The following is a 20,988-nucleotide window of genomic DNA, read 5'->3' as shown; positions in this document are numbered from 1 at the left end:
TTTTGAGCTATATCTTATCTCAAACTGTTCAGTGAGATCATTCTAAGCATCTACTGCTATCTGAATGTGTTCTGATATGTTTTATGGCACTTTCTAGAGCCCATCCCAATATCATTTTCCTATCAATTTAAATAAATTGACGCCCAATGTCCTGATATTATATATAATGACCATCATCTCAAGGCTAGAGACTCTACTGGGACCTGTGTGATGATTGCTACTGCCATTATTTAAATTTAGGACCAACACAGGTCTCTAGAATCAAGTCAGGTGTTATATCTGACTTCAATACTGTAGAAAACGCACTACTGAATGCTAAGTAAGGAGCTGAAGCATACCAGTTCCTTTCTTTAGGCTGCTATCTCACTGTCACTCACTGTGTTTGGGGAACCAACTACTGGGTCTCTACTGCTAAGCCACATCCCCAGCCCACTGATGAAGAATGCAATCTTCAGAATGCAAGTAGAATTCAGCTCTTTACTATCTTGTTGAACTGGAGCTATAGCACAGTGGGTAGGGCGTTTGCCTTACACGCAGCTGACCCGGGTTCAATTCCTCTGTCCCTCTCGGAGAGCCCAGCAAGCTTCCGAGAGTTTCCCGCCAGCACAGCCTCAGTATTCGATACGCCAAGAACAGTAACAAGTCTCACAATGGAGATGTTACTGGTGCCCGCTCAAGCAAACTGATGAACAATGGGACGTCAGTGCGACAGTGCTACAGTGCTACTACTTCGTTAATGCAAGTATTGGTGAGCAGTATCCTGACCCAAGGAGCAAAATCCAGTCACAAGTTTCTTGTGTTCTGCCTATGAAAATGACTGTCTTCACAGAACTTTCTTGACTGGAGACATCCCCTTTGCCTCCCACAGATTTATCATCTATGTGGCATGGCATAAACACTCCAATGCAATCCATATTCACTTATCTTATGCTTTAAGAAAAGAGCCACTAGCTTACTAGTTTCTGGACTTAGTTTCCAAACAGCAACTCTAACGCACTTCTGAGCCTATGAAGTAAGAAGTTTCCAGAGAATTCGAAGCATTCTCCAGTACCAGTTACCAGGTCTCTTGTTTCCCTCTCACACTCTGAGAGGGCCGACATCCTAGATGGGGAAGGGGAGTAGGCGTACCTGGGTCTCAGAAAGCTGTGTTTGCTTACTTCCATCAAGGTTTTTTCCTCGAAAGGGATTGAGAAACCTTTATTTCAGACCAATTCTGCATGAAAGAGACTGAGGAAAAGCAGGAGACAAAATATGTACACCTGTAAGGCACATGTGTCTACAGTGGCCATGACCCTTGTTCAAATCCCAGAGAACACACTTAAGCACCTCCAGGGGTCACTCCTGAGCACAGGGCCAGGAACATTATGTGGGTAACAAGACAGGCAACTTCCCCACCCACCATACACAAAAATACTGAGTGAAATGGTTGGGCTTATGAGGAGAGGAGAGAGAAAGGCACACATCTGTGGGAGCTTGCTTGCTTTACATATGGTGATCAGCTGGATCTGTCACCATCTATGGTCCCCTGGCTCCTAGAGTCAGGAGTAGCCTGGACACCACCGAGTGTGGCTCAAACACCCACTGGCCCCACTATAAAATAAGGGCGGCGAAGAGGGGGGGGATGATGGGGTGGGGTAGCTTGTGAAGAAACCCTGTTTCACTATACTGATGATGGACAAAGTGTCAGATATCTGAGCTGGCTGCCAAAAATCTCTAAAAGAACCTAGTAGTTAGACTAGTTTTAGAACTAGACTGGCAAACAATGACTGCATAATGTTAAGATAAATGAATCAATGATATATTTCTTTCATTTTTTTAAAAGGGGGAAGGATCACACTGAATAAGGACAGGGGACCATGCATGCACAGACAGGATCAAACTTGGACCTCATGCAATCAAAACATGTTTTCTTTATAAAGCTTGGTGTTTTCTTTATAAAGCTTCTCAATCTAGCCTGCAGCACTGACCCTGGCTTTTTTTTTTTTTAACCCTATTACAGTCCAGAGCTTCTCTGTGATTTCAGGAAGGTGAAAAATGCCAAAACACCTTGGGTGCCAACTAAAAATATTGCCAGAAATGAACACAAAAATGTGACAGCAGTTTCCCTAGCTCTTTCCATCATTTTCTGAAAGAGTAGTGAAGACATTCTCTTAAACCATAAGATCCAAATTTTGTGTGCTTTGCTTTTTATTTTTTTTTTCTTTTCTTCTAGGCTATCAGCCTTTCTAAATATATGATCTCCACTTATGACTTCAATTCCATATCCCCTATCCCTTTTTCTGCCTTGTTTTTTCAGGGGCCCACATCTGGCAATGTTCAGGGGTTACTTCTGGCTATGCACTCAGTTATCACTCCTGATGGTGCTCAGGGAACTACATGGATCCTGGGATCAAACCCAGGACAGATGTGAACAAGGCAAATGCCCTACCTGGTGTTCTATGCCTCTGATCCCTCAGTTCCACATTCTTTCAGTCTACAATCATGCTTAAAAGCCACATCTCCTGCTACCACATTTTCACCTTTTCCTCTTTCCCTCTCAGTCTACTAAGCACACTCAACTTTACACTTTAAAGTTTAAAGAAGAAAAATTCTTTTGACCTCCTCTAGGGCTTTAAAGTAACCTAGCACTCTCCTAGCTTGCTTCATTTTTTTCCCAGATATGGTTTAGTTTTCCATCCTTCATTAGTAGACACTGCTCAGAGTACATTTGATCCTTCTTCCACTCTTTGGTAATCATTAGATCATAATGATTGGTACTTTATTGACCAAACTTTCAACTCTGAATTCAGCTTCATACTCCTACCATCCACTTTAGAGTCAATGCACGTTAACCTAAACACACAGAAGCATCAGGATGATGGCAACTTTCTTTCAATTATTCTACAAAATAAATACATAGCAATGAGAGAAACAAAGCAAACATGATGACATCTCAATAGCTGATTAGTCAGTGAAAGAAGAGGGTGTTCTCTTTATTATTCTTTCCAATTAAAAAAGCTGAGGCTTAACAGGTTGGAGCACACAACTTGCATACCAAAGTCCTGGGCATTTGAGCTCCAGCACCATGTGGTCACCTGAGCACTGCCAGGAGTAACCCCTAGAGTCAAGCCAGAGGCAGTCTCCAAGCATCAGAGGTTATAACCAAAAACCAGAAGAGATAACTCAAGGGACTGAGCACATTTCATGAAAGAGGGCTGGATGCCATCAGGTCTCATAAGCCCTGCTGAGAGTGACCCCAAACAGGTCTGGAAAAGGAAAAAAGAGAAAAAAAAGAAGAAGAAAAAAGAAAGAGGTGAGGCAAAAATCCAGAAAGTATAGTCCGTCTTTTATTTTTATCATCTACTTAATTTGTCAATTCTAGAAGCAAGCCAGGTAGATCTGAGAGTTTCATGATTGATTTAAAACAGACTCAGACATATCATAAAACTGCAAATATTTGCTGAAGGCCTACTAAGTGGTGGCAATACGCTAAACACTGTATACAGTCTTGTAGTTTCCACAAAGTCCACTTAACCCTTGCTCTATCTTTATTGAGATGCTCAGTTCTAACTGTTAACGACTATGTGACCTCTCACTCAGGTCAAAGTAATCCCTTCTTCTCTGAGATCAATAACATGTTTAAAGTATTTATTACTTTCCAAATAATGCTTATGTTTCTAAAATAATTCAAACTGAATGCATTTTTTGGTCATCTTTTCTAGATTATGAATTCCAGTAGCTTTTAAGTCTTAAGACAGGAATTTAACATTGGTTTCCTTTATAAGATACCTCAAAACAGCTAGAGAGGGGGCTGGAGTGATAGCACAGCGGGTAGGGCGTTTGCCTTGCACGCGGCCAACCCGAGTTCGATTCCCAGCATCCCACATGGTCCCCTGAGCACCACCAGGAGTGATTCCTGAGTGCAGAGCCGGGAGTAACCCCTGTGTATTGCCGGGTGTGACCCAAAAAGCAAAAAAAAAAAAAAAAAAAATGGGCTGGAGAGAACAGTACCTCATTTGCCTTGCAGTTCGAACTACCAGCACCACATATGATTAGGGGTCATTCGTGAGTGAAATCAAGAGTCCTGACATTTTAATCCCCATAATCTAAGCTAATTTTTCTAAAAAAAATTGATATATTAACAATGATATTTTTATTGTAGTGTAATATGCCACTTAACCAATCTAAGTGCACATTTCAGTGTCATTAACTACACTCACAATGTTAATTACTTACAAACATCACTGTTTTCAAACTTTTCATCACTCCAGAGTCTACCCATTAAAAAATAACTTTACACAGTACCAAATTTTGTGAAAAATAAATCAATCCCATTTTTAGTAATATCAAAAATAATAAAGCAGGAGAAAGTCATATAAGTAAAAGGCTCTACTCTGAAAACTACAAGCTACTGATGAAAGAAATTAAAGACATGAATAAATGGAAAGATATTTTGTTTATTCATTGGAAGAATTAGTATTATTAAAATGTCAACACTACCGAAAGCAATCTAGAGTCAATACAACTCTTACTACAATTCTCATGGCATTATTTACAGAAGTCATAAAAACATTCCTAAAGTTTATACTGAAACAGAAGAGAGCTTGAATAGCAAAACAAAAACCACAGAAAAGAACAAAGAGGTATTCTGACTTCCTAATCCCAAGACACACTATCAAGTTATAGTCATCAAAACAGGATGGTACTTGATTTTCTTCACAATGTAAGCTTAGGCTACTGATAGTAGCACTGTAGCACTGTCATCCTGTTGTTCACCGATTTGCTCAAGCGGGCACCAGTAATGTCTCCATTGTGAGACTTCTTGTTACTGTTTTTGGCATATCGAATACTTCATGGGTAGCTTGCCAGGCTCTGCTGTGCAGGCAGGATACTATTGGTAGTTTGCCGGGCTCACTGAGAGGGACGGAGGAATCAATCCCGGGTCAGCCAAGTGCAAGCCAAACGTCCTACCCATTGTGCTATTGCTCCAGTACAGTACTGTAAATGTATCATTCAAGTTTTTAAATATTTTTTCATCTTAATTTACTTCAAAATATGGAATGAGGACTAAAGAGGTAATATAGTAGGCAAGGTGCTTACTTTGCACACAGTCAACTCAGGTTCAACCCCTGGCACCCCAATGGTCTCCCAAGCCCCTACAGGACTTATCCCTGAGAGCAGAGCCTAGAGTAAGCCCCAACCATAGGCAGGTATGGGATCCACACCCCCACCCCCTGCAAAGAAAAAAAAGGGGGAATAAAATAAAATATATAAAATAAGCAAACAAAAACCCCAGGATGGTACTAGCATAAAAATCAGAAAAAAATTTAGAGCACTAAAATAAACCCAAGCGTACATGATCACTAATATTTCACACAGAAGTACACTCAATGAAGAAAAATCTCTATAATAAATTGCACTAAAGGGGCTGGAGCCATATCATGGCGGGTAGGGCGTCTGCCTTGCACATGGCAGACCCGGGTTTGATTCCCAGCATCCCATATGATCCCCTGAGCATCACCAGGGGTAATTCCTGAGTGCAGAGCCAGGAGTAACCCCTGAGCATTGTTGGGTGTGACCCAAAAAAGCAAAAAAATAAAAATAAATAAATAAATAGCACTAAATTAGGTATACCTATGTAAATTATGAAAGTGGATATAAAACTTCTATCACTTATAAAAATCAACTTGAAATGAATTAAAGATTGAACTATGAGAACAGAAACCAGGAATAAAGCCTCTTTACATAAGTCGTAATAATTTTTGAAGATGACCAGAAAAGTAAAAAATAAAATGAACTATATAAACTAAAAAGTTTCAACAAGAGAAAAGAAACCAGCAACTAAGTGAAAAGACAACCTCAAGAATGAGGAAAATTGGGGCTGGAGCGATAGCACAGCGGGTAGGGCATTTGCCTTGCACGCGGCCGACCCGGGTTCGATCCCCAGCATTCCATATGGTTCCCTGAGCACCGCCAGGAGTAATTCCTGAGTGAGAGCCAGGAATAACCCCTGTACATCGCCAGGTGTGACCCAAAAAGGAAAAAAAAAAAATGAGGAAAATTATCTATCATATATCTGATGCTAAAACTCAGGCTAGAGAAACAGTACAGCCTGGTGTACTGCACACGACCAACCCAGTTGATCCCCAGTACCCCGTATGGCCCCTCAAGCCCCACCAGGTGATCCCTGAGCACAGAGCCATGAGTAAGCCCTGAACACCGCTGTGTATAGCCCTAAGGCAAATTGTTTTTTAAAATAAACATGTATGGAGGCATTCTGGTGAGCAACGCGGCCCGGAAAATGTCCGGACCCGAATTGGGGCCAACAATACCGGGGAGCCGGAAGGAGGAGGTGCAGCCTGCACACCTTCTCCAGATGGAGCCCTGGCGACACTGAGCAGCAACTAACACAGCTCTGGGATTCGGGACTGGGACACATCCGAGCCACGCAGCCCTTTCTAAAACCTGAAAACATACAATCTTTTAATGGAAAACTAATTATCAAATGCTTCCTTAATAGGGTTATCTTGTTTGGGGGTATAACTCCCACAACAATAGTGAGTTTTGTGTTGAAATATGGAACGTAATCAAGGTGAAAAGAAAATGAAGTGAAATTCATCAGTTATACAGTTGGGGTGGGGGGCGGGGGATATACCGGGGATTTTGGTGGTGGAATATGGGCACTGGTGAAGGGATGGTGTTTGAATACGGTATAACTGAGACATAAACCTGAGAACTTTGTAACTTTCCACATGGTGATAAAATAAAATTTAAAAAAACAAATAAATAAAAATAAATTTAAAAAAGACATGTATGAAAAACTTTAACTCAACAACAAAAAATAGTCAAAGGACCTGAACAGACTTTTTTTCCAAAGACATATGAAACGTATGGCAGGTCCATGAAAAAAGACATCACACTGCTCATTAGGGAGATGCAAATTAAAACTATAATGGGATATCACTTTAACCCATTAGAATGGCCATCATCAAAAATCAAGAGGTAAGAACAGCAGGTATGTGGATGAGAATGAAGGAAACCTTTGGGCACTGCTGGTGTTATTATTAATTCTTATAGCTACTATGAAAAACAGCATGGAGGATTCTCAAAAAATTATGAACAAAGAGGTCCAAGAAGCCTGACGGTAAAGCACCTGCCTGGCAAACATGAGGCTCAAGTTCAACCTGAGGCCAACCTGACATGCCCAAGTGCTCCCAGTGGCTCTGTTGTTTGGGATCCCTGGTGCCACAACACAGTATGTGATTTCCAGTACAGCACAGTTATGGAGTGGGACAGGTGAGCACTGCAACTAAACTGTGTAAGCCCCATAACTCCTGGATAGCACAACAAAAATAGAAGGGAATGGGCTAGGGAGATAGCTTGATGGGTCACAAACGTCCCAGGTCTGTATGCAATAGGTTCCAAGATACAATATGGTCCCCTGAGCACTACAACTGTAGCCCCAGTGTCCCCCCAACGTTAGGCCTTTGCAAAGGTATATGTGATGCATACATCTTCAGCCTCCTTAAGAATTTCACACCTGGGGCGGCACTGGCCCTGCACGCCGCCAAGATGTGATCCCCGGGGCCGCATGTATGCGGCCCCTCCGCAGCTGCAAGAGCATGACTCCAGAGGCCAGCTAAACTACTTTTGGTATGGGCAGCTCCTTGCAGAATGTCTCCAGACTGAGAACTAAGCCGCAGCCCCATGCCTGCCCAGGAGGGGAAAGGTTTTTCTCTCTCTAGCCTTTTCCTTGCCGGGAGGGGGGGGGTGTGGTGACCGCCATATTATGAGGACCACAGATGAGAGTTACAAGCTTGCAATGATCCAATATCTGGAAGAAATTTCCCTGGACTTAGTTGCTAAAATACAGAAATCCAAAACCGCATGGCCGCGATAGGCTGTGCGACCTCATATCTCTTCACAACAGATCTGACTCTAGTGGGGAACTCCTAACAATAGTGAGGTTTTTGTTGAAATATTGAATGTAACCATGGTAAAGAGAAAGCAAAGTAAAATTTATCAGTTATGGGGGGGCGGGATGGGAGGTATACTGGGACTTTTTTTTTTTTGGTGGTGGTGGAATATGGGCACTGGTGAAGGGATGTTTGTTTCAGCATTGTATAACTGAGACTTAACAAGCCTGAAAGCATTGTAATTTTCCACATGGTGAGTCAATAAAATAAAAGAAAAAAAAAAAGAAAAAAGAAAGAATTTCACACCTTCAGGCATCTACAGGCTCCTTTAAGAGTTTAAGAGAACACCAGTCACTTTCAGGTTGATTCTGTTCTCATACCTTCCCGCTGGCCCTAAATGGATCAAGGAACTCCTAATGCCTGCCTTCTGTACTCTCCTAGTACCAGGAAAAAGTCTATTTTCCTTTCTGACTTTTGAAATAAAATGGTTCGTGTCTCTATGGGGGAGTGGGCGGGGAAGTTGGTGGGGGGTGTGGAGGGGTGGGGGAGGAAATTTGTGATAACCTTGAAGGCATTATGCAAAATAAAGACACATTCTCACATAGATATAGAACATAAACAAAGTGGAAAAAGAAATCAGACGTGATTGGCAGCAGGGGAAGGTGAAAAGGCAAGAGACTTCCAGTTACAAGTTAAATACTGGGGAGGTAACATACTACATACACAATGACTATTCAACTCAGCTATATGACAAAAAAATGTTTCCTTTTTTATATATCACAGGATTAAAAAAGAATGTCAGTTGAACCTATTGTGGTAATCACGTCACATAAATCAATTCTTTTCTCAACAAAACTGGAAGGATAAAAGAAGTACATTCCTTTTGTGTGTGTGTTTTTGTTTTGGGGTCACCTAGCAGTGCTCAAGGGTTACTCTTCACTGTGCACTCAGTCATCACTCCTGGTGGGCTGGAGGGACCATATGGGATGCCAGGGATTGAAGTTGGGTGGGCTCCGTGGAAAGCAAACACCCGGCTGTTCTATCTCTCCAGCCTGGTGGCCTTCGATTCTTACCCCTTATGCCCCAGGAAACACATAATCTAACTACATTTTTTACTACTCTTGAAATTTCCTTTGCGGGTAATGGAGAACTATGTCCAGCAGTGTTCAGGGCTTACTCCTGGCTCTGCTCAGGAATCTCTCCTGGATATGTGACTGGATCATATGTGGTACCATATATTCAAACCTGGGTCAGTCACAGAAGGCAAGGAAGCATCTTAACCCTGTATTATCTCTCCTTACTCTTAAAATTTCATGTAACTGGAATATATATTTGCCCTACTGTGTCTGACTTATTTTACTCAGCTGAACATTTTCAAAGTTCAGCCATGTGAGGATTAGAGTGGGATAGTCTAGCAGACACTTGCCTTGCATATAGCCAACCGGAGCTTCATCCTAGATATCCCACATGGTCCCTGAGCCCCACCAGGAAGTGATCCCTTAGCACTAAGCCAGAAGAAGTAAGTCCCAAGCACCCAAAAACCAAAAAAAGGTTAAGTCATGTGTGACATGCAACAGAATAATTCCTTTTTATGACTGACTAATACTGTTTTATGCATACACCACATTTGGCTTATCTACTCATCTGCTGATAGATCCTACTTTTTTGGCAATTAAGAAAAATGCCACTGTGAACACAAAACAAATCATCTTGTTGAGTCCCTGTTTCAATTTATTGGGTATATACCTGGGAGCAGAAAGAAATGTTGAGTCATATGATAATTCTGTTTAGCTTTCTGAGAAACAACAGCAATGTGGTTTTACAATTCAGCTACATGGTCTTTTGGAAAACAAAACACGAGATCTTAATAATTTGGTAGAGAATGCATTTCTGGACAGAACTTCCACAGTTCCTAACTACTCATGCCCCAAATGATGATCTAATTTGCAGGAACCCCCTCTCTCTACCACACACCCTTTTTTTTTTAAGATCAAAAGGAAACTTTTCTTTAGTGTCATAGGCTGGGGAGTGAATCCTATCTTCTTGCCTAGATATCCACTACTGTAAAACATCCTGCAGCTAGCAATTTCTTGCATAGGTTCTCTCCCTTACACTTTACCTTGTTTTGAGTGAAATTCATGTTTTATGTATATGATTACATGCAAGTCCTAAGCAGTGACAAGGGAGTTCAGTCACTCTGGCAATGCTGAATCTGGTGGATTTGCTATTTGTAGGTGATAAAAGAAACTAATCAGCATCACCTGACAATTGAGAATGAACCAGAAGCTTCTAAATTATCCCAGGTCTAGGTTGACAAAACCAAGACTTGCTAACTCTTCCCAATCTTCTCCAACTTTTAGGCCAGAACTACAAATGACACGTGGTCTGCTCCGCATCTGTTCTTTTCAAGAACTCAACCCTAGTTCTGGTGCTTTTTTTTTTTTTTGCTTTTTGGGTCACACCTGGCTATGCACAGGGGTTACTCCTGGCTCTGAACTCAGGAATTTCTCCTGGTGGTGCTAAGGGGACCATATGGGATGCTGGGAATCGAACCTGAGTTGGCCACGTGCAAGGCAAAAGCCCTACCTGCTGTGCTATTGCTCCAGCCCCTCGGGTGCTATTTTTATTGTGTTGACAACTCCTATTTTCAAAATTGCCTTTATGCACACAAAAGCAAGTATACTATAATGTTATCTATTCAAGTGATAGTTGCATCTTCTCTTTAATGTTAGAAGCTGTGACTTGTAAACTGACATCTCAATACTATTACTACAGCCAGCACCACAACCCAACCTATGTGTGCAACCCCCAGACATTACAACAAGAACAAGGAAGGGAAGAACAGAGAAGAAATACTATTATTACTAACTCCAACAGGACTGTAAAGCCAGAAATAGACAACACCGTAAATTCAAAGAAACTCTGTGGAACAATACCCAAGTGTGCTAACACGGAATATCTATGAACAATAGGTGGTGGGATCAGAAAAGGTCACGAGTGAACTTTGGATTTTAACTTTCAAATACATTCATTCTCATTGTGAAAAGGCTTAAATCACATTTAAAAATATAAGCAAATAGGGGTCAGAGGGACTGTACAGGACATTAAAGCATGCACGTGGCTGGCTCAGGTTCAACCCACAGTACTACATATGGTTCTCTGAGTTCTTCCAGGTGTAAGTAAAACAAGAGCAAAACTGGGTGAGGCCCAAAACCCTCTCCCAAATAATAATAGGCAAAAATATGTAACAGTATTTTCTTTTTGCTTTTTGGGCCACACCCGGCAATGCACAGTTACTCCTGGCTCTGCGCTCAGGAATTACCCTGAGGGTCTCAGGGGACCATATGGGATGCTGGGAATCGAACCCGGGTCGGCTGCGTGCAAGGCAAATGCCCTATCCACTGTACTATTGCTCCAGCCCCATAACAGTATTTTTAATAGGTGCTTTTAAACTATTAGCTATTAAAAGAACTAAGTGGGCTATTTTAATACAAGCACCATCTAATACACACCGAAAACTATCATCTTATTTGAATTTTGTAACACTATTTCGTAGATAACCCATCCTTTTAGTAAGGAGGAAAAGTTGAAAAATTTAACTTCTCAGACAACACTTTATACTTTCTTCCTTTTAGCCTTGAAATCATCTTCAAAAAAGCTGTAAAGTTACTTTTTTAGTTTTCCCAAGAAAACAAAAAGTGTCCAAAATGTAATAAATTCACAGAAGATTTTTATTTTCCACCTTGCCTGAGATGCTTAATGACATTTTATCTCAAAGACATTTTATCCTAAAATAGCACCCTCCCAAGAATCTGAAATCTTAGGTTTCAAGTCACTATAAGAGTAGGTTTACTCATAACACAAATATATCTATTAAGTAAAGCCTGAAGTTTAAAGGACTTAGGCAAATATATCATTTATTATGTGCAGACACATCTCTATGTCTACAGCCTAGTTATATAGCCATAACTAGTCAATTTAGCAAAGCTTGAGCCCTACTCTATAAATAATAGCTGCAAAACTGATTCTAGTGGCCCAGAGTTATATCTAAAAGGCCTAATCTTACAACACAAGATAGTGCACACTTTAGGAAATCATCACAGTAGTTAAGGCAGTATTTTTCTCCTAAACATACAAAAGTCAGGCTAAAAAAGCAATCAAACGCACAATTTAAGTTGTGTTCAAAGATACCAAAAACTTTGTTTGCATGACATATGAAACAATTTTTAAATACTCATTTAAAATACTTTGGCCCTGTCATTAAATTTAACTAGCATTTTGTTCAATAAGAATTATCTACTTAACACTGAGAATTTAACTTGAAATACATTTTAAGGCATTTAGCAATTGCTTTTCAAACAAGTTCTGAAGTTCAGTAACTTCAAATCCAAATATTTTTGACAAGCAAAGTGCTCAAGTTATTGAGCACAGGCTGTGCACCTTAACAAAAGCAATTCTCCCCTAATTTGCAATAATCAACTATTTACTGGGAGGTTTCTATATGCCAACTGCTGTATTTAATAACATAATGTACTTAAATTTAAACCACACACGAAATATATTGAAAGAAAATATACTGAGTTCTACAGGCAGTTCTACAAAAGTTAATACATAAGATACACTAAAAGCAAATTATTTCATTCCAAATGTATTTTATAGCTGATGAAACAATCATTTCATAAGAACCAATGGAGTTCCCAAGCTAGGAGTAACACTAAAAAAAAAAATTAGAAAAAAATTAAAATACATGTTTTTGACATACCATTTAATGCTGACATTTTAACTAGATGCTAACTTCAGAGAGCACCAAATCTATCCATTTGCATTTCCAATAGTAATGTACATTAAAATATTAAACAATTCAATTCCACACAATACCAAAACAGAAAACCAAAATCACTTACGCAAGCAGAATACTGAGACCACTGAATAACATTAAGTCAGTAACACTAGCAGGCAACCAAAAGTAGAAGCTATAACTCATATTACTTAACCAGCAGTACTGGAAAATGACTTCAGAAAATAAAGCGGTCTTTCTTTTTAAAAGTCAACACAAAATTCATTCTCTTACAAAATAAAGATGTCTGGTGTTTTCTCTGAAACCAAAGACTTAGAAAAAAAAAAAAAGTGAAGTACGCCAAAGTTTGTCTCTACCATCATTCACATCCCCAAAAAAATAACCACCTGATTTGGTGCTTCACCTTACCAAATTGTAAAGTGTAAAGGTTTCAGCTTGGGTCTGAGATAATACAGATGTGAAAGTATTGACAGACCTGACCCAGGGATCGATTCTACGGGGTACTACATGGTCCCCAGAACACCAAAGGTAATGATACCCCCTCCCCAAGAGTCCCAACCTGAAGGGGTAACTAGAAGCATTTTCCAAGGATATAATATTCTACAGGCCCAGAATTACAGAGCTCTCACATGTGACGGCAGCTAAAATGGTACCAAACTCAAGTGGACCTAGTTCTATTTTTAAAAAAGTGATTAATCCCAGGGTCAGAGCAATAATATAGCAGATAAGGTGCTTGCCTAGTATGTGGCAGACCTGGGTTCAATCCACTGTATTCTAAGCACAGCTAGGAGAGATCCCTGAGCACGGTCAAGTCTGGCCCGAAACCCAAACAAGTGATTAATTTGACAGGACTTTCAAATTGTGTTCAAGTTTCTAATCTGACGGCACTTATTCACGAGAAAACCATTGTAACAAATGTCTTAACAAATGTTAGGCTTTTCAAGCCTTTACTTTGAAAACTTGATCATAGTTTTTGGAAGTCTAGGGTCAGTTTCTTATTAGTGTAACACTTCCGTTTTGGGTTTTGTATTTGGGCCCCACGTCGAGGTGCTGGGGCTTACTCCCTGCTCTGTTCAGGCATCACTACTGGCAGGGCTCAGAGGGCATACGGGGGTGCTGGAGACCCAACGCAGGGTCGGCCAAGTGCAAAGACAAGCGCCCTGCCTGCTGCACTACCTCTCGGCCTGACACTTCTGCAATTCCACATCCCATTCCAAGGCCAATCCTGAAACGACGAATCGAGCGCCTCGGTTTCATTTTTAGACTGTGGGAGTAACAGAACCAAGCAATCGCTCTTCCCCTCCTGAAATCAACAGTTCAGTCATAACCCTCCTCCCCTTCCACGCTGACTCGGAAAGCAAAAGCGGCTATTCCTCAAAAGTCGAAATAAACGACGAGCCAACCCCCCCCCCCCACACACACACACACACAAGCTGGTGTCACACTGCTTCGACTGCCAGGGCCACAAGGCCGGTACAGCAGCAGGGAGGGCGCTAGGCGCGCACTTGGCCAGTCCTGCATCCCACCTCCAGCCCACAGGGCCGACCCGGGTTCGACCCAGCGCCATCTCACAGAGTCTCCTGATCCCCTCCAAGAGTGATCCCTGAACTCAAAGGCAAGGGTCGGCCCTGAGCACAGCCGGGTGTGGTGGAAAAACAAACAAACTGCTGTCGGACGGAAAAACACCCGAGTTCAGAAATTTTGAGGAAAAAAAAACAATGCACGGAAGAGTTAACACGGACGACACCTAAAGTCACGAATTATTCCCCCAACTGGCCTGCCGGGTAAATCCAAAGCAGAAACATTTTTCACGCGGTCAGAGGAAGCGAGGTTTGGCTGGGCTCTATCCACCACCTTAATCTCGAGATCTCCACGCACGGGCCCAGACAGCAAAGCACCTTCTAAAGCAGGAGCCCGAACCCTCGGGGACAGAGCCCGAGACCCGCGGGCGTCCTCTGGGGCGCGAACAGTCCGCCCGTGCAGACACTCAAGCCCGCGCCGCCCCCCTGCAACCGCCGCCGCCGGGGGCCGTCAGCCCCTCTCCGGCCCTTCCTTGGGGTCAGCGGCGGTGCGAGCCCACACCTAGGATCCAAAGAACAAAAGCCAACACGCGGGATCAGTCCATCGATCGCTGGAAGGGGAGACTGGACCCCCGGGATCCTCGGCAAGGGCGCGGGGCGGCGGGAAGCTCACCTGCAGTTGGGCGGAGGGTCGAGAGTGATGTCGGCCAGCTCCTTCTGAATCCTGCAGGGGGACAGACAAACGGGCAGCGTTAGACGCCGGCAGGTCCCGGTGTGTGTCGGGGGGCAGGGATAGGAACGGTTGCCGCGCGCGGGCAGGGAGTGACTTCTCGGTCCCGGTCCCGGTCCCGAAACCCCCTCCCCTCCCCCCACCCCCCGTGCTCGGGTCGCACCTGGCTCGCTTTCCTGCGGGTGGGGCACTCGCCCCCTCCCCCAGCACCGCCTCCCAGAGCGGAAGCCGAGGCTGCGGGTCCAGGGGGGCGGGGATGGCAGGAGGCGACGACCCTCCGGCAAGGCCCCCAGGTCGCTTCCTGCCCACCTCGGCAGGGCGCCCCCCACAGGTCGCCCCGCCACTGCCGCTGCTGCTGCTGCCGCCACCTCACGGCCGGAGCCAACATGGCCGCTCCCCGCGAGGCCCCTCTGCACGGACCTAGCGGCGGGCCGCTGGGGGGAGGGTCCCGGAGGAGTCCCCAACCCAACCGTGGGGGGCCTCGGGGGGGTCTCACGCTGCCCCGCCACCGCCACTGGAGACGGGAAGGAACAGGACAGGACGGGACGCAGGGCAAGTTGCGGGCTTGGGGGGGGGGGGCAGGGCCCAGGGCGGGACGTTCGTTGCTTCGGAGACGCGACTCTCCGAGGCTCGCCACACCCGCTGCCGGGAGCCTTCAGCACCCCCCCTTTGACTCCCCCCAGACAACCCTCGCCGCCTGTGGCGCGTACAGGTGCACTCCAGCCGGCCCGCGCCCCGCACGCGCTCCCCCTTCCCCGCAACTTCCCTCGGGACGCCCCCCGTTCCGCCTTCGCCCTTCGCCCACTCGGGACACACAAGCTGCGACACCTGCCCTCCCCCCGCCCCCCTAGGTTTCGCTCCCGCATCAACCCTCGACTTCACAAAGGACCCCATCCCCCACTCCTAGGCCGAAGCCACCAGGCAGTTCACACCAAGCCCTGGCCTTTGTCTCCTGCCTACCTAGGAGCGAAAGCATCAATTAATACGAAAGTTTGAGGCCCTGGTGTGCGGCTTCCACCTTTCAAACGCACTCACTGATACCTTCTATTTTTTTTATAAGACTTCCCGCTCCTACCTTCTAAAGCCCTAAAGGGCTATGTTAGCATTTAAAAATCTCCGAAGCAGCACAATAGTAAAACACACACACACACACACACACACACACAAACACAGACTAAAGGTAATCTGAATCACAATGACTGCTTTTCTCTCTCGGAAGGTTTTCTGAGGATAGGGGGAGCGGCAGGCCGGATGGGAACAGGTTTTAAAAAGCGCTGCTTTTTTCCCCTGCCTAAAGTGAAAAGGGCGGTGATTGGGCTCAACCCTTTTATTGGAGGGTACCTCGCCTCCCCTACAAATCTGGTCATGCAAAAAGGGTTTGCTCTCTGTTTCTGCTGATATCTATCTGTATCCTGCTAAATCCTATTGCCACCAACCTTAATTCTGAGCTCTGAGACACCTCTTTAATGTCTGACTCAGTGCAGGCTAGACTCAAAGTTTGGAGCCTGGTTTTCTGATTCTTGATCTGCACCTATTAGAATGTTTGAACATGGGCAAAAATATTCCTTCGCTGAGCTCTGCTTATATAAAAATTCTGATTTCACTTCTTGCCAAACCAGCCTCTACTATAGTCACTGAATTTTTTTTTCAATACCTAGAAAGAGTAATAACAGACAGCTTTATCCAATTCATCTCTACAACAAACATTTGCACCACTTCCAGAATACCGGCCAAAGATTTGCAAGAGTAACTCATATGACGTTCCAGAGAAATTCTGTCCAAAATATTCTCACAGGGGGCTTTCCTCTACCCCAGGTCTTGAAACCCCTTTACAGCGAGCAGTTATATAATCTTTTATCTGCCGGCTCAGTGTCTTTTGCAGTCTACAGATGTGTAGGTAGGAGCTGCCCCTTCAGTCCTGTGGGTCACACCTACCTTCCAAATCAATACCATTCATAGAGCAGCTTCTATAGGGACCCTTAACATCAATTTCCCCTATATTCTTTCCTAAATGCACTGTTTCTCTCACATTTTTTACCTTTACTTTTATTAACCTTAACTATGCCTTAACACTAAAAGCCACCTTTTAAGCACGATATCTAGGGAGCTAAAACTGATTATTAACTTTATAAGTAAAATTATTACCTGGAGCTTCCCACTATATTAAACACCTACTATCTATTTCCAAGGCACTTTTAAATACATTAACTGCCTTAGTGAAGATGTTGGCCAAATTTTGCCTAGTGAAAAATCTTCCTCCCCCACTCCTGGCAATTTGCTGATACGTTTCATATCTGACATCTGTACCAATACTCCCAATATTTTAACGTACACAAAGGATTTCCGGCAATTTCTTAAAAAAGTACGAAAGACCTCAAGCAAATATCCCATTCTTGGGTCAAGAAGTTCCCAAACATAGGGCAGGGTCTACAAGAACCAGCACAGGGCTAATCAATGAAGGCCGGTCAGCACTCCTGGGAAGCCAAGATGCAATCAAACCAACTCTCTGAAAATGAGAACAATCTTGCCAAGGCATCTTGTCACTTAACTGGAGACCTCCGTGCTATTTAAAATAAGCTAGAGTCACTCCATCAGCTAATGGTTAGGTCACCAAAGCACTTTATCAGCTTTTCAAAGTTCAAGTCTGGGAGAATGACAAAACAAACTCAAACTCTGTGGAGTTCCCACTGGCTACATTCAAAGGAGTTATCTAAAACCACACATTCCATTTTTACGTTGGGGGGTTCCCACCACCGCAGGGATGTCCCCCACCACCACTTCACCCCAGCTACACACACCCAGCAGATAGTGCTAAGAGGGAGAGCGGAAATGGGTGCTGGGAATGGAACCCAGGGTCTTAAGTTCCTCTTTCACCCGAGCATATCCTTTGGCCTATTTGCCATTCCTTAAGGAAAGACATCCCACTCACCCATTTGGATTAAAGTTTAAGGACTTGAGAGCAGAAAGGGTTAGAATGGGTTGGGGTGGAGGACTCCCCAGAATCTGCTCTTGATTATTTTAAGGGAAATAATGGAACTCAGAGGCTTCATGGAAATTAAAAAGTTAAGCACATGCCTTGCATGCAGTCCATCTGGGCTCAATTCCATGCATCAAGTATGATCCCCAAGCCCCTCCATGAGTGTTCCCTGAGCACAGACCCAGGAGTGAGTCCTGAGCACTGGTGGTATGGTCCCCCAAAAGGTAGCTTCTGCCAGATACTAAAGAGCTAAGGAAAAAAGCTGCTGCTTACATTCAACTTGAAAAGATAAAGTAACCTTTTTTTACAGCGTGAGAGAAAACAGGAATCAAGGATTCTCCCTGAAATTTGGCAAATTGAAGTTCTCATAGGGAACAAAAAAGAATCCCCCAAATAACCTAAAATAACCATTTTCACATCATGTATTCATTCACTTGCCTCGATTTTTTTCAAAAGACTCTTAAAATTTATCAGAAAAGATCTGTCTCCACCTACTAAAATCCACTGATAGGTTTTTTTTTCCCCTTTATGCAATTTGCAGAGAAAGCTCTATTTTAAAATATCATATGCAACAGGTGAGGAGGAAGTAAAAGGGAAACAATTCATTTCGATAGCTGTCTGAGCAGGTATTAGTAATTAAGAGGAATGACAGTCCTGGGGATGGTGGTCATAGATTAGTGATTAATATAAAATCAGATCTGGGGTCACTAATAAAGGTAATGAGGATTCTTACAAACTTTGGCAAGAACCTGGAAAGGCAAGCCGCAACGGCTGCATGTGGACAAGTATTAAAAAAAAGAAAACAGGAGCAGCAATAGAGACGTAATTAGTATTTCTAAGGCCGCCCCCTCCCCGCCCGTATTTTTCATTTTTGATAACTTTAAACCATGGACAAGCCTTTAAATTACCCTCACTGGGAGGCAGACCAAATGCAGCCAGAGGCAGCTCGGCAAATACGAAGCCTGCGGGGAGGGGTTGGGGGGCAGTACGGTACCTCTTGGCGCTGGTGGAGAGGAGTTTGGAGTTTTTGCTCATGCTGACTTTACTCTCCTTCTTCTTGGGGGTGTTTGTTTCTTTCTCGGTCTGCTGGTTGGAGGACGAAGATGAGGAGGAGCTGGTGCTGGCCCTCGAATCGTCATCCGACATAGCGAACCCCCCACCCCACCCCGCAAACAGCCCCTGCAAGGGGAAAGAAACAGACAAACACAACCCATGCAGCGAGTGTAAATAGGGGGACTCGGGCGCTGTCAGGAGGGCTCGGGCCGGGGGCTGGACCGGCCGCCCCCCTCCCCCGCCCTGCACACGCTTTCCGAAGTCCTCGGGGCCCTGAAGGCGTTCGCAAAGAGGACGCAATTTGTTGATTTGGGGCCCCAAGTGGGGGGGGACGCGGTGGGAAAACGGTCAGGGGCGCGCCGAGCGGCCCCTCCCTAGCCCCTCGGGGGCTCCCCTCCAGGCGGGGGAGGGAAGAGGCCGAGCCGGCGGCGAGGGCAGGGCGGGGGCGCGGGGCGCCTCGGCGGGGCCAGGAGGGAAGGTCCCGGCGGCCGGCGAGCCCCGGGGCTGTTTTGGTCGGCTTTCCGGGGATCGCGGGGGGCCGGTGGCCGAGGCCGGACACGGGGTGGGGGGCAGAGCGGGCGCGGAGTTTGGCGAGGTCGGGAAGAGAGGAGGGGCGGAGAGGAGTAAGAGAGGAAGCCCAAATGGGGGGACGGAGGCGGGGAGCTGGTGCCCGGGTGGGGGAAGGGAGGACCGGCGGGGGGTGGGAGGGCCGGGGGCGACGAGGCCCGAGGCTGCCCCCCCAACACACACACACTCACACACACACACCCCGCGCCCGCCGCGCCCCGACGCCCCTCCCAGTCTCGGGGCCGCGGGACTCGGGGCAGCGCGGCGGGGGTCCCAAGCACACGCCCGACCGCCACCCCTGGGGGAGTGGGGGAAGGGCCCCAGGTGGGGGGGGAGACGCTCAGCCGCCGCAGCCAGGAGTAACAATGAGCCTTTCCGCCCGGGAGGGGTTAATCCCCGCGGGCCCCCGCCCCGGAGGAAAAAGGGGCTCCCCTAAGTCCCCTCCCCCGCTCTCGGCCCCTTTGGCGGCCAGTGGGGGGCTCCCGGGGCAGAGCTGACAGTTCGAGCCACGATGCCCCCCCCAGCCCCGACGCAGTCGGCCCCCCGCACCCCACGCGGCCCGGGGTCCTTGCCCATCCCCCGCGGGCGGGCCCCGGACCCCTGGGGTTGCCCGGCCCCTCGCCGCCTCCCCCCCCCACCTCGCCCCACAACCCCGTGCCAGGCGGCCCGGGAAGCGCGGGTCCGGGGAGGCGGCGAGGGGTGTCCCCCGGGCCCGGCGTCGCGGCCGGGGGGCGGCGGGCGACTGGGGGATCCCCGTACCTCTCTTTGTGTCTGGCTGCTCCGTGCCGCCGCGGCGGCTGCTGCTGCGGCTGCGGCTGGGCCTGGCCACTCGTGTCTCTCTCTCGCTGGGAGAGAAGCGGAAGTGCAGCAACAGCAACTATTAAACAGGCAATGGCTTCCCCCAGCCACACACGCTCGCACACTCCTCCTCCTCCTCCTCCTCCTCCTCCTCCTCCTCCTCCTCGCCCTCCCCCTCCCCCACCAGCCCGGTCCCACCCACCCGCGCTCCCCTCCCCCCTGCACACCTCGGCCTGGGGGGCGCGCGACGAGCACACTGGGGACCCCGGGAAACCCTGCCCCCTCCCCACCCACTGCTCGTCACCCCAGCGCTACTCGGGACTCCCGGGAAGGGGCCGAGAGGTGTGAATTTTCTCTGAAGTGGTTTGGGGACCTGGATCCAGGGCTGGGGAGGGGAAAGAAGCCAATCCGAGACCGTGGTGGTGGGGAGCCCGCTGGGAGCGATTGCAAGCTGGATGGAATAAGGGGGTCACAAGAGGAAGTTCTTTCTGCCGAGAGCTTGGGGACATTGGGGTGCTGGCAAATAGGTGAAAGAGGTGGTAATCCGATGTCACGGACTTTGGACTAGAGAGTGCAGCGGGAACTCTTCCTAAAAAGTGATCGGCTTGAAGGGGCAACAGAACTCTCGGCCAGCAGGGTTTTCCTCCCGG

The 20,988-nt window shown here is 46.2% G+C and overlaps 1 protein-coding gene across 3 annotated transcripts in view; it reads right to left on the bottom strand.

The window, feature by feature from the left end:
- LOC101547657 (ubiquitin-conjugating enzyme E2 E1) overlaps window positions 1–20,613 on the bottom strand; it is a 73,087-nt gene extending 52,474 nt beyond the window's left edge. Inside the window, exons 1-4 of one of the 3 annotated variants that reach the window (XM_055137035.1) lie at window positions 20,566–20,613; window positions 20,300–20,385; window positions 18,915–19,003; window positions 14,887–14,937 (exon numbers count right to left, since the gene is read on the bottom strand). In XM_055137035.1, coding sequence (XP_054993010.1) covers window positions 14,887–14,937; window positions 18,915–18,955 — 92 coding nt within the window. In that variant the 5' untranslated portion in view covers window positions 18,956–19,003; window positions 20,300–20,385; window positions 20,566–20,613. Of the gene's footprint in view, window positions 1–14,886; window positions 14,938–18,914; window positions 19,100–20,299; window positions 20,469–20,565 lie in introns of those variants that run through there. The other 2 variants (XM_055137034.1, XM_055137033.1) reach the window with 2 other exon arrangements.
- Window positions 20,614–20,988: the final 375 nt, after the last annotated feature.

The sequence above is a fragment of the Sorex araneus genome, chromosome 4 (genome assembly GCF_027595985.1).
Source record: "Sorex araneus isolate mSorAra2 chromosome 4, mSorAra2.pri, whole genome shotgun sequence".
Lineage (NCBI taxonomy): Eukaryota > Metazoa > Chordata > Mammalia > Eulipotyphla > Soricidae > Sorex > Sorex araneus.
Note: the sequence above shows the minus strand (reverse complement) of the source record. Positions and strands in the feature narration are given on the sequence as shown.